Source organism: Onychostruthus taczanowskii, unplaced genomic scaffold (assembly GCF_017590055.1).
Source record: "Onychostruthus taczanowskii isolate IOZ18803 unplaced genomic scaffold, ASM1759005v1 scaffold57, whole genome shotgun sequence".
Taxonomy (NCBI): domain Eukaryota; kingdom Metazoa; phylum Chordata; class Aves; order Passeriformes; family Passeridae; genus Onychostruthus; species Onychostruthus taczanowskii.
The window spans coordinates 2,340,393-2,357,727 of NW_024503346.1; the positions used below are offsets into that span (position 1 = coordinate 2,340,393).

Consider the following 17,335-nt stretch of genomic DNA (forward strand, 5'->3'; position numbering starts at 1 on the left):
ACCCTTGGTACAGTTTAAGAAATGTCTTATAAACATCTGGTGTTGTTACTTGCTGAACATAATTTGAAAGTACTTCTGAGAGAAAGGGCTAGAAAATGTTTGAATAAATTCATTGGAAAAAGGACAGAGCAGGCCAAGCTTTCAATAAACCCAGCAGTTTAAGTAGCAACACATTTGGTACTTACCTTGCAATCCTAAATTGGGATTGTGGGATGGTCAATGACTGGGTGGTACCAGCACTTTGAGCTTCCTTTTTGACAGAGGTGGGAATTATACTTTAGGAATTCACCTCTGGAAGCAGGAGCTCTGCAGAGCCAAGCAGCCACAAGGAACCTCACCGTGCTGGGTGCAGTATAACAAGTCTTTATTTTACAAATTGAGTGCTCACATTTAAAACTAGAGACAAAATCAATTGCCACATCATTTTTAGAACACTTGAAAAAGGCATTCACCTCGCTCAGTTTCAGGTCACACCACAGGTAAGACACCCTGGGCAGCCCAGGGAGGGAGGAGCAGGCATCTCCAGGATATTGCACTGTTCCATAAGCCAGAACAACTTCCTTGTGGTGGAACAACGAACCATTTTCAGCACAAGAGCTTCACACTTACACCAGCAAACCTGGCCCACATGGAGCTGATTCAAGTACATTAAATATTCCACAAGCTCCAGCTAGAAGTCAAATAAATTTATGCTGCAATTCGAGTTTAAGACACCAGCCAACCCAAGGACTTGCATCCCAATTGCCACTAGATTCCAAGACCTGCTTTCCCTATTGTAAGCATTACAGTAGTCACAGTACGAGGCTCCTCTGTGCATCCCACGAGTCACCCTCCTGCAGCTATGTTTTGGATGGGGCAGCACCATCACTCTTCCTGCTGGTGGGAACCTTGGTCGAGTTTGCTGTGATCCAGGGATGGAGAAGTACATCCTTCAGGGGCAGGCGGTGGAAGGGGTTGTGCTTCAGGAGCTTGGAAATCAAATCCCTCGCACCTTCTGTTACAAATGGAGGAAACTTGAATTCCACCTAAGGGAAAAAGGACATTAAGAATCATGCAAAAGTTCTACAGCAATAACCAAATCATTGAACCAAAGGGCTCCACTCAAGTTACCCCTTGGAAGCTGTGCTAGCCTTGCAGGCTTGTGCAACTTCTTCCTACTGAGATGAGACAAAAAATCACTTCATTACAACCCTGAACAAGCTTCTCACTGCTTGTGAAAGTATTTGTATATTCTTGTGATTGTTTTCATTATGCTTCAAACTTGCTGAAACCTTTCTGGAACTAAAAGCATGACCCAGATAAGCACTGGCACTTACCCTGGAAATAGCTCTGTAGGTTTCTTGATAGGTTTTTGTTTCAAAAGGTGGTTTCCCTACAAGGAACTCATAGCACAGAACTCCCAGGCTCCAAATGTCCACCTTTTCATCATGTGTCCTTCCCTCAATCATTTCAGGAGGCAGGTAGTCAAGTGTCCCACAGAGAGTTGTTCTCCTGAAGAAAAGTCCAAGTTAATCATTGATTAAGATAATTAGAGGGTCTATTTCAAGAGCCAGATAAGATGCTGGCAATCATCTGTGCCTCAGCACCACCAGAACAGCTGGGAAAGCCAGCAGGATGTTTTCTACTTCTCCTGAAGGTCTCAGTCCCTGCAATGTCAGTCTTAGCTCCTTTCTTCACCCCACGTGCTAGAACAAACCTGTTCCTCCCTCCTCAGGTGCAATTTCCCACCCTCTCAAAAATGACCAAATTCCCAGAGTAATGTGTGAGTCCAAGTGGAGGTTTGGCATCTCAGGGACCATGGTAACCCTACACCAACCTTCCTTTGAGGGTCAGCGAGGTTTGAAGTAAAATGCAGGACAACAGCCCTCCTCTGTCACACCAGTGTCCTGTTAGGCCCTTGGTTATAGAACACTTTCCCCAGCATTTCAAGAAGCTCCCACGTACCTCCCTTCCACAACAGTGTGACAAAAACTGACACTGCAGAAGGATTTCAGTGCACAAGAGACTGAAGTCTCACCTAGAGGATGGAGCATGCACAGACCACCCAAAGTCAGCAATTTTTAACTCTCCATTTGATCCCAGCAGCAAGTTCTCTGGCTTGATGTCTCTGTGGATGACACGCTTGGAGTGACAGTACGAGAGGGCATCTGCAAGTTCTGTGATGTACTGGGTGCAGAAAGAACAACCTTTAAGCCACAATCTTTAAGATACTGTCACCTGAGTTTATCTGGCTGCAGCACAGCCTTTTTGAGCCATAATTATAATTGTAAGTTAAAGCAATTATCCCTTAACCCTTGAAGCCTGGCAATACAGGCTGTGCCTTGCAATATTAAGCAATTCTGAACATAAATTCTCCACAGCCCTAAGTCTTCCCAATGATTCCTGCCCAGAAGCCAACTAGCAGCTCAGGAATCTGTTTCCCCCAGCAGAGTACAGAACTTGGTCTGAAGGGCTGGCTCTATCCTGCAGATTTCCCAGAGACAGAGGAATGGAACCACCTACAGTAGCAGTTCTTTGCTCATCAAACTTGGTGAGCCTCTGAAGCTCCCTGTAGACCTCCCCACGAGGTGCATGCTCCAGGATCAGGTAGACTCTTGTCACATCATGGAAGTAGCCATATAATCTGAGAATGTTGGGGTGCCTGCAAAGAGATTTCAATGTTCTTCTGAAAAGTTTCTCCAAAACTTTTGACTTCCCCATCCTGCTCCCCCCACCTTTCAAGGCAAGCATGGGAATTTCAGCTCATCCACGTTCCTTCAGCTCACAATAAAGAGATCTTATCATAAAGAAGAAGCCTCATCATAATCCAGGTAACTTTGTTTATTTGCATGCAAACAAAGCAGAGTAAATAGTCACTAAACTTTACCTAAGGTGAGATTGTATTTCCACTTCTCTTCGTAGTTGATGTTCTACACCAGCCTCCTCAAGCTGTGTTTTAAAGAGCACTTTCAGTGCAAGAATAAATTTGCTCTGTTTTTCACGTGCCAGGTACACATTCCCAAATTTTCCTTTCCCCAGAGGACGACCAATTTCAAAATCATCAAGAGACCATTGCCTTCTGCAAGAGGAAAGTTAAAAGCTGGAGGTTTGTGTTGGCTTTCACTCAAATTTACAGTTTACAGCATTACTGTTCAAGAGATGTTTAGTGCTCTAAACTAGATTTTGGTCTTTAAGAAAAGACCAAGAGAATAAAGGCATTGAGATTTTTCAAAAGGAAGTTCTGAAAGCTATTTTTCCCCTCATTAAGCTTCTGCAGACACTACACCAACCACACTACTACAAAAGGAAGACTGTTTACCAAGCTGGTCTCCTTTAGATACTCCTAACCCAGACACATCCAGGGCATGGCAAAACAACTTAAAGTTGCCATAAACAAATCCAACTTCATCCCAAACCAGACTCCAGCCTCCTGCCCAGATGAAGGAGGCTTTGTTTTCAGGAGTACATCTCGTGACTGGGGCAGCAGCTATCAGTGCTCTCCCATGGGAAGAGCTCTGCATTTAGCTCAATTTTCTTTAGATTACAGCAAGTCCTTGCCCCTGACAATTACCAGGTCAAAGGCTGCTTTCCTGGTGTTGTGTCTGCACAGTGTGGGAGTCACCAGGCTCCACAGCCAAAGGAGCTCCAGCAGGGCTCAGATATCTAGAATTCAGGCATAAAACTTACTTTTTAGTCTCTTCACTTTTCTTCTTGGTCTCTTCAGTTTTTTGTTTCGAGGTGCTTTCTGCTTCAGGGTTTTGTGCTGCGTACAGAGAAGGAAATCAATTTATGAACCAGACTCATGGGAACACACACACAGGAACAAATCTAACCCCTCTGCATCATCCGAAGCAGCTTTTAGAATCCATTCAGTGACATTTTAAGCAACATAGCATAGCTGACTGCTGGGAAAGAAACAGCACTGGCAAAATGCAATTTTAAAAGCTTTCTGAGCATAAAAACCCATGAGTTCTTTCCCCCTCCCCAAAGAAAAGTATCCTTGTGCACAAATCTTGGAAAATGTGAGGTCTGAATGCATTTACATTAACTCCCAGCTGGCTGCTGAGCACCTGGAAGTTTTTAACACCATACTGCCTCTAATTGGTTCATTTAGAGATAAATTCACAAGGATGGTGCAGCAACACCCGAGGTGAACCATGTGCTGCTCTTCTGGTTGGGGACACAACCAAGAACTTCCCTCCAGGGCTGTCCCTGGACCAGCAGCAGCTTTGGGAGCGTCACAGCTGCGACCACACGGAAATCACCCTCACAATTACCAGGTGCTGCAGCCTGGGGAGGCTTTTCAGTGCTCTTGCTCGCAGCCTGAGGTCTCACAGCAGCCTGCTGGGGCAGCTTGGCTCGGAGCTGCTGCGCCGTTTGGCTGCTGGGCAGTTTTTGGGCGGACGGCGCGGGTTTTTGGGGCTGCACCGGGACTCGCTGGGCGAAGTTTGCGGGACACAGAACTCGGGCTGGAGCTCCGCTGGTGAGGGAGCGGCTCTGGGCTGAGTGCTGCGACACAGGGACGCGCCTGGGGGCATCCCCGATGGGATTGGTGCCCTGCAAAGGGAGAGGGGAACGCGTTAATTGTGCGACAGCACAGCGGGACCTTCGCAGCCCCGCTCAGGATGGCAAAACCTCTGTAACAGAAACACTAAAAATCATGTATTTAGTTGATTAAAAGGAAATGTTGCTTGTGCTGGTCCAAAAACTTATCAGACCTATTTGGTTTTATATAAAATAGTGAGAAAGTGCCTGTATTTCAGGAGAAAATACAATAAGGAGGATCTTGAGCACTGCTGCACATATGTATCAATAGTAACAATCAATTTGCACAGTGCTTACTTCTAAAAGTTGTATCTAAAATCATTTGATTATACACACTTGCTTTCTCTTTAAGGGCTCTTAAATACTTATAAAGGGCTTAAATACTTATAAGGGCTCTTAAATACTTATAAAGAGGATTTCCCCACTTAATTGGATATGCTAGTATTAGCGATAATTTAAAAAGTCAGCTCTGGGCTGTTTTCTCTAGGAGAAAGCTACTTAAAGATAAATTACTAGTTGGAAACCTGTAGTTAATATGCGATGGGGAGGAAAAACCCCAAAAGTAAAAACTGCAACTCCCTAAACCGACCAGAATTTTCATGGCAAACCCCCAGGCATCGAGACCAACGATGCAGCAGAGATAACTGCTCAGGAAGAGGAGCTCAGACCGCCTGTTTCACACCTTTACCTTGGCAAAGCGGCCTGGGAACGCGGCGTGGTTCTCCTTCATGTTCCTGTCCATAGCGCCAGAGCGGGAGCGGCCCTTACGGCTCTGGCTGAGGGCGAGAGAGAGCCAGCGGGGCTCAGCGAGCGGAGCACAGGAACTCTGAGCTCCCTTATCAATTACCGCTCTCTATCGATAGCGGGCCCGTATCGATACCCCCACACGTTCCCAGGCCCGGCGCGCACCCCGAACCCGCCGCCTCAGGGCCGCCGGAGCTGTTTGAATTCAACCCGCCGCGCCTTAAATACCCCTTTAAACCCCCGCCGCCCGCCATTGGCCGCCCTCCCGCGGCCCGCGGACGCTGATTGGCTTCTTCCGCGGGCGGCCCTCCCGCCCATTGGCTGCCGGGTGCGCTCCGCCGCGCCGCGAGGGGCGCACGCGCCGCGCCCGCCCCTCCGCCGGCGTTGTCGCCGCGCGGCGCGTTACGCACTTTGCGTAGCGCCGCGCCCCCGGCGCGCGCCGCCCGCGCACTTCCCGCCGGCCGAGCCGCCGCTTCCGCTACGCAAATCGCGTAACGCGCCGCGCTCCCACCTGTGGCCGCCGCCGCCTCCGCTCCGGTCCGCGCCCGGGAGCGCCGCCAGGTCAGTCCCGCTCCCGCCAGACTCCCCCCGAGACACCCCCATCCACCCCCGGGCGAGGCCGGGGAGCGGCGCTGCTGCCACCGCGCGCGGGGCCGAGCGCGAGCGGGGCCATTGTGTGGGTGCCCCCCCGGACGGGGCCGAGCAGGGCCGGAGCCTCCCGGTGCGTCCCGGCCGAGCGGCCCCCGGGCAGCGCCACGTGCCGCCAGCGCTTCAGGGCGAGCGCCGAGTGCCAAGGCACCGCCCGGCCCGGCCTGAGCGACGCGCGGACCCCTCGCAGCGCCCGGACCCGCGCGGCTCCCGAGGAGGCGCCGGGACAGCGGGAGCGCGGCCGCTCAGCGAACGCGGCCCGCGAGTAGCGCAGCGAGCGCGGCGTGAGGCGCTGCTGCCCCGCGGCCGCGGAGCCCGCGGGTCCCTGCGAGGCGCCGCGGAGCGAGGGAACTCCGGTCGGCGCTTGGGGCTCGTGAAGAACTGCGATCCAAGGCAACTTTTCACTGTCTCCGCGGTGCTGAAAACAAGAGCGAAGGAGAGCCCTGGTTGTGTGTGTTGGTGTTTACAAGCGGTTCAGGATAGGTAAAAAGAAGATGTCGGGTCGCCGTGTCGCTGCAGCGTGTGACAGACGACAGCTGCCCCGGGGCATGGGGAGCATGGCAGCGCCGCTGCTCGACCCGCGCCCGCTCCGGCTGCCCTTTCTCGAGGCTGACGTGAGTAGCACTCGGGGACGGGACGGTTTGCGCTGGGGACGGGGCCGGGCCCGCCCGCAGCGCCGGGCAGCAGCGCCGGCCGCTTCATTCCCAGCCCGTTCACGTCGCCGTGTTTGGGATCCGGGGTCTGGCGGAAGCGGCGCTCCGGAGCTTTGCGGCTGCGACACAAAAGAACCCCCCGGCTCCCCCCGCGATCCCGCCGGGGGCCGGGCCAAGCGCCGCTCCCCCGCCCGCGATCCCGCCCCGAGCGCGGCTCTGCGGCCTCCGCCGAGGCCCCGCTGCCCCCGGAAGGGGAGCGGGGATGGACCCTCGGGATCCCCGGAAGGGGAGGAATGGGGAGAGCGACCCCCGGGATCCCTGGAAGGGAGAATGGGGAGCGGGACCCCCGGAAGGGGCGGAATGGAGAGAAGGACCCCCGGGATCCCTGGAGAGGAAAATGGGGAGCGGGACCCCCGGAATGGAGAGAAGGGACCCCCGGAAGGAGAGGAATGGCGAGAGGGACCCCCGGGATCCCTGGAGAGGAAAATGGGGAGCGGGACCCCCGGAAGGGGCGGAATGGAGAGAAGGACCCCCGGGATCCCCAGAATTGAGAGAAGGGACCCCCGGAAGGGGAGGAATGGCGAGAGGGACCCCCGGAAGGGGGAACGGGGAGAAGGACCCCGGGATCCCCGGCGTGGGGGGTGAGGGATAGGGATCGGGACCCCCAGAGCGGGGTCGGGACCCCCGCGATCTCCCCCCACCGTGGGGGGGGGGGGGGGGCTCCCGCCTCCCCGCCGCGTGACGCGGGGGGCGTGGCGCCCGCGTGACGCCGCCCCGTTGTGTCGCCCCCCCCTCCCCAAGAGCCGCCTCCCATCGATGTGCGGGCGCTCGATGCAGCAGCCTTCGCGGAGGAGCGTCCTGCGGGCCCGGCCGCCCCCGCCGCTGCCGCCGCCGCCGCTCGATGCGCTCCGCGCTCCCGCCGCCATCTTAGGGGCAGAGCGCGGGCGGCAGAAGGAAGGCTCGGTACGTACCGGCACCGCCGGGGCCGCCCGCCCGCGGGGCTCCGGCACCGCCCCGAGCGGCGCTCCGCCGCGGCCGCGGGCGGCGGGGCCGGCGCGGTGCTGTCCTGCGCGCCCCGTGCATCCATCCATCCATCCGGCGCAGCCCGGGCCGCCGGCAGCACCGGGGCTCCTTTGGCACATGCTGCCGGCCCTGCTGCCGCTCGGCACGGGCCGCCTGCGTCTGTGGCCCACATTTTCATTTACACAGAAAACAAGCGCAACAGGTTTTTCCTCTCCTTTTCCTTCCCTTTCCGCCCCCCTTTTCCTCCCTCTTGCCTCTCCCTTTTCGTTTTTCTCCTCTCTCCTCTTCTTCCTTTTTCCCCTTTCTTCCCCGTTCTCCCGTCTTCCTACCCTTTTCCCCTTCTTTTCCTGTCCTTTTCCTCCTCTTTATCCTGCCTCTTCGTCCCCCTCCTCCCTTTTCCTTCTCTTTCTCCCACCTTTTCTTCACTCTTTCCTCTTCTTTCTCTCCCTTTTTCCTCCTCTTCCCCCCTCCCACTTTCCTCCCCCCACCTCTGCTTTCCACCAAAACCACAGCAATATTTGGTGCCTGCCCTGAGATTTGTTCTAAGGTTCTGGCGGTTTCATGCAACTCTTGTATGTGATTTTTGTTCTTCATTCCAGGCCCCCCCAAGGCAGTCCCTGCTCACAATGTATAGGACAAAAGTCAGTTTGAAAGACCGTCAGCAACTTTACAAACTGATAATTAGCCAGCTGCTCTATGATGGATACATCAACATTGCCAATGGCTTGATAAATGAGATCAAACCACAGTCTGTCTGTGCACCCTCTGAACAACTGCTGCACCTAATTAAGTTAGGTAAGCTGGAATCCAAAGCTGACATAAAAGTCTAGTTTCTAATTCCCCAGTGAATTAAGAGGTTGGTGTCACTGCAAAGACACCTTTGATGCAAAGGTGGTGTCTGGTAATGGCACAGCACTTGCACATCTGGCTACAGCCTTGGCCTCTGTGGGGTTTGGAAGGGCATTCCTGTTTCATCACCAACAAACCAGATCCCTGAGTGTTGCCCAAATCTGTTTGAACTCCCATAAGGACACTCAGGGTGGCTTCTCAAAACATCCCAGTGAACAGGATCACTGAGCCCCCAGATCTGAGGGAAAATCTCACAGTTCTGCTGACTTCAGAAAGAAATCATTCCAATCCGGTTGTTCTGACAGTGTTGGAGAGGGAGCGAGTCCTTCCATTGGCAATCTTTGCTGGCTTGTGTGGATCAGTCCCCAGCAAACAGCTGCACACTCTGGGCTCTCAGCAGGGCTGTCACCTGTTCTGTCCCTGTGCTTCCCTCTGGGAATGCCACAGTGTGGGGAGAACAGGGAAACCCCTGAGCTGCTGCTGGAACGAGCTGACCGAGTCCTGGAAGAGCTCTGCTCGTGGCACCATGTGGAACTCAGCTGGTTCTGCTGCCTGAGCTAGCTGAGTTCTGAGGGTATAAATCTGTGAAGCTTTGTGTCTGCTTGAAATGCAAATTCTAGACTTGAAATGAGCAGATGAAAGCAGCAGGAAGATCACCGCTGGGCTGAAAACTCTTGTGTCTGCCCTGCTGCCCCTTGCAGTGCTGAACTCTGGTCTGTAGCTGCATCTTGGAAATCAAAGTCTGTGAAGTGGGCTTGAAGCCCAGCAAGTTTTTTCCCTTGCAGTGCAGGGATAATTTAGCTTCAGTGCCATAAAATAGGAAGAGAATCAGTAAATGCTTTGAGTTTTATACTTTAAAACTCATGTAATAGTGCTGGGGCTTGTTGCTGCTCTGTGAAAAGCTGACCAGAGGCCTGTGGATGGTCAGTGGCTGATTGTCAGTGAATTTATCAGCATTCCCAGAGCATTGATCAGCATTCCCAGTCCTCACTGGGGCATTCCCAGAGCATTGATCAGCATTCCCAGTCCTCACTGGGGCATTCCCAGAGCATTGATCAGCATTCCCAGTCCTCACTGGGGCATTCCCAGAGCATTGATCAGCATTCCCAGTCCTCACTGGGGCATTCCCAGAGCATTGATCAGCATTCCCAGTCCTCACTGGGGCATTCCCAGAGCATTGATCAGCATTCCCAGTCCTCACTGGGGCATTCCCAGAGCATTGATCAGCATTCCCAGTCCTCACTGGGGCATTCCCAGAGCATTGATCAGCATTCCCAGTCCTCACTGGGGCATTCCCAGAGCATTGATCAGCATTCCCAGTCCTCACTGGGGCATTCCCAGAGCATTGATCAGCATTCCCAGTCCTCACTGGGGCATTCCCAGAGCATTGATCAGCATTCCCAGTCCTCACTGGGGCATTCCCAGAGCATTGATCAGCATTCCCAGTCCTCACTGGGGCATTCCCAGAGCATTGATCAGCATTCCCAGTCCTCACTGGGGCATTCCCAGAGCATTGATCAGCATTCCCAGTCCTCACTGGGGCATTCCCAGAGCATTGATCAGCATTCCCAGTCCTCACTGGGGCATTCCCAGAGCATTGATCAGCATTCCCAGTCCTCACTGGGGCATTCCCAGAGCATTGATCAGCATTCCCAGTCCTCACTGGGGCATTCCCAGAGCATTGATCAGCATTCCCAGTCCTCACTGGGGCATTCCCAGAGCATTGATCAGCATTCCCAGTCCTCACTGGGGCATTCCCAGAGCATTGATCAGCATTCCCAGTCCTCACTGGGGCATTCCCAGAGCATTGATCAGCATTCCCAGTCCTCACTGGGGCATTCCCAGAGCATTGATCAGCATTCCCAGTCCTCACTGGGGCATTCCCAGAGCATTGATCAGCATTCCCAGTCCTCACTGGGGCATTCCCAGAGCATTGATCAGCATTCCCAGTCCTCACTGGGGCATTCCCAGAGCACTGAGCAGCATTCCCAATCTTCACTGGGGGTATTCCCAGAGCACTGATCCGCATTCCCAGTCCTCACTGGGGTATTCCTAGGACATTGCTCAGCATTCCCAGTCCTCCCTGGGGCGCTCCCAGAGCCCCTGAGGATCTGTGCCTGCTCCAGCACAGCCCAGCTCTCCCTCCCTCCTCCCCAGCGCTGTGGGACCGAACCTGCCGTGCCAGCTCAGCTGTGCCCCCAGGCTGCCTTTGCCCAGCCTTCCCCGGAGCCGTGGCAGGCTCTGGGAAGGGGCTGCCAGCGCTGAGTGTCCCCCTGCGTGTCCCCAGGCATGGAGAACGACGACAGCGCCGTGCAGTACGCCATCGGCCGCTCGGACACCGTGGCGCCGGGCACCGGCATCGACCTGGAGTTCGACGCCGACGTGCAGACCATGTCCCCCGAGGCGTCCGAGTACGAGACCTGCTACGTGACCTCCCACAAGGGGCCCTGCCGCGTGGCCACCTACAGCAGGGACGGGCAGCTGATAGCCACGGGCTCGGCCGACGCCTCCATCAAAATCCTGGACACCGAGAGGATGCTGGCCAAGAGTGCCATGCCCATCGAGGTGAGGGATTGGGAGTTGTGGCTGTGCCATGCCCATCGAGGTGAGGGATTGGGAGTTGTGTCTGTGCCATGGCCATCGAGGTGAGGGATTGGGAATTGTGTCTGTGCCATGCCCATCGAGGTGAGGGATTGGGAGTTGTGTCTGTGCCATGCCCATCGAGGTGAGGGATTGGGAATTGTGTCAGTGCCATGCCTATTGAGATGAGGGATTGGGAATTGTGTCTGTGCCATCCCATCGAGGTTGAGGGATTGGGAATAGTGGCTCTGCCATGCCCATCGAGGCGAGGGATTGGGAATTGTGTCTGTGCCATGCCCATCGAGGTGAGGGATTGGGAATTGTGGCTGTGCCATGCCCATCGAAGTAAGGGATTGGGAATTGTGTCTGTGCCATGCCCATCGAGGTGAGGGATTGGGAATTGTGTCTGTGCGATCCCATCGAGGTGAGGGATTGGGAATTGTGGCTGTGCCATGCCCATCGAGGTGAGGGATTGGGGATTGTGTCTGTGCCATCCCCATCGAGGTGAGGGATGGGAAATGTGTCTGTGCCATGCCCATCGAGGGGAGGGATTGGGAATTGTGTCTGTGCCATCCCCATCGAGGTGAGGGATGGGAAATGTGTCTGTGCCATGCCCATCGAGGTGAGGGATTTTGAATTGTGTCTGTGCCATGGCCATCGAGGGGAGGGATTGGGAATTGTGTCTGTGCCATGCCCATTGAGGTGAGGGATTGTAATCAATTGGAGTCCTGTCCATGCCATGCCTATTGAGATAAGGGATTGTAACCACTCTGGGAATTGTGTCCATGCCATGCCCATTAAAATAATGAATTGTAATCAATTGGAATCCTGTCCATGCCACGCCCATTGGGATAATGGATTGTAATCACTTTTGGGATCCTGTCCATGCCATGCCCATTGGGACAACAGATTGTAATCACTTTTGGGATCCTGTCCATGCCATGCCCATTGGGACAACAGATTGTAATCACTTTTGGGATCCTGTCCATGCCATGCCCATTGGGATAATGGATTGTAACCCTTCTGGGAGGTCTCTCCATGTCATATCTGTACCCTGTGGCCACCTCAGTGGGTTGGACTAAATAACTGTCTCAACATAGTGCTTACTCCAGCAGCTGCTCATAAAATCCCTTTGAAGGAAGAAGAAAGGAAGAAGAACCAGGCTGCCCAGGGGGGTGTCACCGCTGGCAGCAGGGAGAGAACTGAGCCAGGGGTGGCTCCTGCTGGTCGTGGCTGTAATGTCTGAGCACAGTTCATGTTAAACCCACTTGTGGCTGTGCAGCCCCCATGGCCATCTGTGTTTTCACTGGGTATTTCAGAACTGTTTCACACATTGATTTGCTTTATCTTTCTCCAAGACAGTTATCAGGTGGCAATGAAAAGTGGGATTTTTTTGCACAGAGCACCCATCAAATTCTCAGCAGAGAGCTGCAGTTTCAGTGCAGCTTCTCTCAATTCTTCCCAGCAGTCAGTGTTTTGCTTTGGGCTGTTTATGAAGGTGATGTTTTCTTGCACCAGCTCTCTGCTACTGAAGTAGTTTGTCCTTGAGCCAAGTTGTTTTGACCTTCATAAAGACAGGGATCTTACTTGTTGACCTATAAAGGGTCTTCAAATAACCAAGAGAACAGATTGTGTGCCTGGTCGTGTCAGAGAGGAGCTGCTGTTCAGCCACTCTGGCAAGCCAAAAACCTACTTTTCTTGTCAAAAACTTGCTTTATTTTCCAAGAGCAGCAACATGTTGAATGTTCTTTGTAGGTCATGATGAATGAGACAGCACAGCAGAACATGGAGAACCACCCTGTGATCCGGACTCTGTACGATCACGTGGATGAAGTGACGTGTTTGGCTTTCCACCCAACAGAACAGATCCTGGCTTCTGGCTCAAGGGACTACACACTTAAATTGTTTGATTATTCAAAACCTTCTGCCAAAAGAGCCTTCAAATACATCCAGGTGAGATACTGCTCAGAGCAGGCGAAGCTCAGATGTCTGAGTGCTGAGGTGGTGTGAGCTGGGCTGTGCCTCAGGTGATCAGAGGGTGCAGGAGCACACAGGTGCAGCATTTGCTGACCTTACAGAGATTGTGTCTTAATTCTGTGCTTCATGGACACTTGTATTTAAGTCTAGAAGCTGTCAGCTTTTTATTCATTAGACCAACTCTGATCTGAATTAACTTGGAAGTCAGTTCTGTTATCTTTGAGCATTTGGGAGTAGGTGGTCGTGGGCCTGGGGGGTGATATCCTAAAATAAGGGGGCACTGCAGGCTGCTCTAGGACAAAAACTACAATGCAGCCAGGGGCAGCCTGTCATTTCAGTCCCACAGGAAACATTTTCCACTTTGTGCTGATAATTCCAGTAGGTTTTTACCACTTTACCACCACCAGCACCGACCCTTCCAGCTGAGCTTTCTTCCTTCTTCACCCCGCCGTGTGTTTTTCATCCAACAGGAAGCAGAGATGTTACGCTCCATTTCTTTCCACCCTTCTGGGGATTTCATCCTGGTGGGGACCCAGCACCCAACCCTTCGTCTGTACGACATCAACACCTTCCAGTGCTTCGTGTCCTGCAACCCCCAGGACCAGCACACCGACGCCATCTGCTCCGTCAACTACAACGCCAGCGCCAACATGTACGTGACAGGCAGCAAGGATGGCTGCATCAAACTCTGGGATGGGGTCTCCAACCGCTGCATCACCACCTTCGAGAAGGCACACGATGGTGCTGAAGTCTGTTCTGCTATTTTTTCCAAAAATTCCAAGTATATTTTGTCCAGTGGGAAAGACTCTGTGGCTAAACTCTGGGAGATATCCACTGGCCGGACGCTGGTGAAATACACAGGTATGTGGCAGGTGACCTTCCAGACTCCTTCTTTTTCAGGTGCTGAGACATGGCAGGGCTGGAAATACTGTCAGAAAATAAGAATTCCAAAAGGCAATGGAGAAACTGCTGTTTTGAGGACAAATTGCCCAAGATTTTTAAAAACATTTCCATTAGAGCAATTCCAGAAGAGTAGCTGTGGTTCTGTGTGTCCATGTTAACATATTTTAGTCTGAGTAGATTTTGGAGAATTTTCTGTCATTACTCACTCCAATGTTCTGGAGGGAAGTTACCCCTGAATTGGGGAAAAGTAAGAAGAAACACTTCAGGGCAGTTGATTTAACCATTAACTCTGTGGCTCTGTAGCCATGGCAATACTCTGAAATGTACCTGCAGCTGGTTTGTTCCCTTTTTTGTGTATTTTTTCCCAAGGATGCAGTTGAGTGCAAGGTACTCACCCTTGGAGCAAGGTGACAGTGCCATGCTTGGATCTCGGCAGAATTTAGGGAAAAACAAAGGCTGTGGAAGCTTTGCATGTGACAACAGCTGTGTGAGAGGCTTTGGGGTCAAGCACTGATGTGCTTAAGCAGTAGGAGCACAAAAGATGCTGGAAATGGTGTGTGGCAGCTTTTGGGGTTTGTAGGTCCCTGTTTGCAGTCCAGCTCCGCTGCTCGCGGCCAGCAGGGAGCAGCACCTTCCCGGGAAAACGTGCAGGGAGGATCCGTGCACTGCCCTGCCTCTCTGGGAGACACGTTTTACCTGAGGGTATGGCCAAGGGAGCTCCTACAGCGTGTGCTGTGTGAGAGATACACTGAAAAGTCCTCAAGGATCGTCATATCTGTGGGTTCTTTCTCCTTGGTCACAGCTGAAAGCCTCATGCAGAAATACCAGGCAGAAATACTCTTAGGTGAAGGATTGGACATGGCACAGCTGGAGTAGGTATTCCTTCTGTCTCCTAAGGAATTTTAGCATATATACATGGACAGCAGGAGGAATTTCCTCGTGGAAAAGGTGGTCAGGCCTTGGCAGGGGCTGCCCAGGGAGGTGTTCAGGGAGCACCTGGACATGGTGCCCAATGCTCTGAGCTGGTGACAAGGTGGGGAGGGGGCACAGGCTGGACTCAAACCTTTCTGGTCCTGTGATACAAGTTCAAAAGAATATTTGTTACTGCACCACCTGTTGCTTGTGGAAGTGGTTGAATGTCACTAGAGGACACAAAGCAACACGATGTGGACTCTGCTGCTCTTTCCAAGGTAAAAAGGGCAGTTTATTTTCTGACTCCTACATTTATAGATTTCTAAGAGTGACAGTGGTTTGGAGGGTGAAAGTGCCACCTGTCCAATGACACTGGACAATCCAAAAGTCCATCAAATTTCTCTTCCATAAAAGAATGCAAAACAGTAAGTTATTTACAGAAAGTGTGCGAGAAAGTTCGTTACAAGAATGTAAATATCAGAAGGCTTAGAAAACCATAAAAAATCAAGGTGACAGTTGAACAGCAGAGAAAAATTGATAGAAAATTGATACTGAGAGAAAATGATTCATAGGTATGAAGACTTCTAATTGTGCTGGCTGTGTTTAGGTGCTGGTCTGAGCGGGCGCCAGGTGCACAGGACTCAGGCTGTGTTCAACCACACCGAGGATTACGTGCTGCTGCCGGACGAGAGGACCATCAGCCTGTGCTGCTGGGACTCCAGGACTGCAGAGCGCAGGAACCTCCTGTCCCTGGGCCACAACAGCATCGTGCGCTGCATCGTGCACTCCCCCACCAACCCCGGCTTCATGACCTGCAGCGACGACTACAGGGCCAGGTTCTGGTACAGGAGATCCACCACAGACTGAGGAGAGCTCCCCAAGCAGGGATTTCCCAGCTCCTGCCCCCCTGGGGGATGGTGCTGCCAGCAGCTGCCTCCGGGGAAGCCGTGCTGGGCTGGTTTGGATTCTGTCAGATGTGACAGGAAAATAGCAAATATTGAGACTCTTTACCCCACGCTAATTTTTTTTATTAGTGTGCGTGGTTTAATTTTTGTAAGTCATCTCTAATTGTACTGAAGAGAGGGAGTGGAGAATAAAATGATCCTGGCAGGAAGGACTAAGCTTGTTCCCCTGCCTGTGAATCACACACGAGATAAAGGGACTGTGTCCTGCTCAGAAGGAGCCAGTTCTGCTCTGTGTTGTGCCTGTGCAATCCCACTGAACTCTGGCAGAGAGTAGATCACACAAAGAGCAGCAAAACTTGGTGTAGAAACTTTAACGAAGCCTTAAGCTGCCTTCAGCCACAATTCATTATTTGTAAAGCTCTGGTTTGTATCTTTCAGTCTGATTCATCAGGTTTTGATGAATTCTTTCTGGTGTTTTTTGCTTATTGGCCAGGTAGGCCGTCAGTTCTGAGTTGTGCCACAAGAATTCAAACAGGATTTTAAATTGTTTAGATGAATTCAAGAAGTGGTCTTCTAGTTCTTGTGTTAAAGTCAGACTTCATCTCATCCTCTTCTGAATTTATCTTAACAAGTGGGACCTCAAAACAATTCCTAATAGTTTTAAGGAATATCCACATTGCAGTTAAAATGTGGCAGTGCTGCTGCAGGTGAAAATGAGAATAATTTTGCCTTAGAGACCTTTAATATCCTCTCAAAGAAAGAAACTTGTGCATCTGAATTTTTGTATGTGTACCTCAGAAATGTCACTGTTTCATCTGAGAAATCTTCATCTATGTCTTACACAGCGCTTCAATTACATTATCTTTTAATTAGTCACAAACCCGGTGCCCATCATTGAGAAACTGTGCTTAAAATTTCTCTAAGTTGGAAAATTCACTACTTATTCTCCCAGAGATCTGCCTGAGCAGAGTCTTAAACTTGTTTTTTGAGGCCTCCTCGTGCAGAGCTCTTGGGCATCACAGCTGGGAGGCTCCTTTGGTCAGAGCTCAGCACTTGCCTTTGTGAGGGTTTTTAAATGTGAGGTGGTTCTTGCTGCTGGATTAACTTCCATTACACTGAGGAATTGTCAAGGGCTGGTGAGGGTACAGGTTTTGTCTGTATTTAAATAAAGATTGCCTTTTAAAAAGCTCTTTGATACATAAAGAAGGAATTGTATTTGTTTTCTGTATAACAACGGAGAAATTGTCAGATATGGGAGGCTTGGGGACTTGGGAATGATGAATTTGTTGTGTTCCACCTGAATCAGGTACAACTACAGACTCAAAATGTAGAACGTGGGATATTTTTATTTAAATAATGACATTTCATTTTCTCTTGAAAAGCTCCCTCTATGCAGAACATTTCTGAGGCTGAATCCTGTTTGCTGCTCCTCTGCCTCTGCGTTGGTGACCCTCAGCAGCAGTGGTGCTGGTGGCCTTTTTGGTGGAGAAACAAGGAGCAGCAGAGCTGGGGGCAGGGAAAAGGGAAGTCCTGACACAGTCACTGGGGCGTGATGTGGGATGGGTGACAGCAGTGAGTTTTTTATTTTTGGAGTGCCACCTTTTTGTAAATTCTGCT

The 17,335-nt window shown here is 51.8% G+C and overlaps 2 protein-coding genes across 3 annotated transcripts; one reads left to right on the plus strand and one right to left on the minus strand.

Moving 5' to 3' along the window:
- Positions 1-360: 360 nt before the first annotated feature.
- Positions 361-5,904, minus strand: AURKA (aurora kinase A). The gene is made up of 9 exons (XM_041417798.1): positions 5,780-5,904; positions 5,213-5,300; positions 4,257-4,536; positions 3,667-3,742; positions 2,867-3,058; positions 2,503-2,641; positions 2,018-2,166; positions 1,317-1,491; positions 361-1,025 (listed from the first exon to the last, which is right to left on the minus strand). Exons 1-9 carry the CDS (start codon positions 5,869-5,871, stop codon positions 840-842), a joined length of 1,377 nt encoding a protein of 458 aa, XP_041273732.1. The 5' UTR covers positions 5,872-5,904; the 3' UTR covers positions 361-839.
- On the plus strand, positions 5,892-16,904 carry CSTF1 (cleavage stimulation factor subunit 1). 2 transcript variants are annotated; one of them, XM_041417796.1, is made up of 7 exons: positions 5,895-6,530; positions 7,371-7,532; positions 8,192-8,387; positions 10,729-11,006; positions 12,777-12,974; positions 13,469-13,859; positions 15,421-16,904. In XM_041417796.1, the coding sequence occupies exons 1-7, from the start codon at positions 6,411-6,413 to the stop codon at positions 15,678-15,680; spliced, it is 1,605 nt and encodes a 534-aa protein (XP_041273730.1). In that variant the 5' UTR covers positions 5,895-6,410; the 3' UTR covers positions 15,681-16,904. The 2 variants fall into 2 exon arrangements, with proteins under 2 accessions (XP_041273731.1, XP_041273730.1); XM_041417797.1 differs by lacking the exon at positions 7,371-7,532 and having other exon boundaries at positions 5,892-6,530.
- The last annotated feature ends 431 nt before the right edge of the window (positions 16,905-17,335 follow it).

Coding starts and splice junctions, on each gene's coding strand:
- CSTF1 (XM_041417796.1), top strand. CDS start 6,411: ATGTCGGGTCGCCGTGTCGCTGCAGCGTGTGACAGACGACAGCTGCCC. Junction 11,007..12,776: donor AGAGTGCCATGCCCATCGAG/GTGAGGGATTGG, acceptor TGTTCTTTGTAG/GTCATGATGAATGAGACAGC. Junction 12,975..13,468: donor GAGCCTTCAAATACATCCAG/GTGAGATACTGC, acceptor TTCATCCAACAG/GAAGCAGAGATGTTACGCTC.
- AURKA (XM_041417798.1), bottom strand. CDS start 5,871: ATGGGGGTGTCTCGGGGGGAGTCTGGCGGGAGCGGGACTGACCTGGCG. Junction 2,642..2,866: donor GAAATACAATCTCACCTTAG/GTAAAGTTTAGT, acceptor ATCTCTTTGCAG/GCACCCCAACATTCTCAGAT. Junction 2,167..2,502: donor ATGAGCAAAGAACTGCTACT/GTAGGTGGTTCC, acceptor TTCTGCACCCAG/TACATCACAGAACTTGCAGA.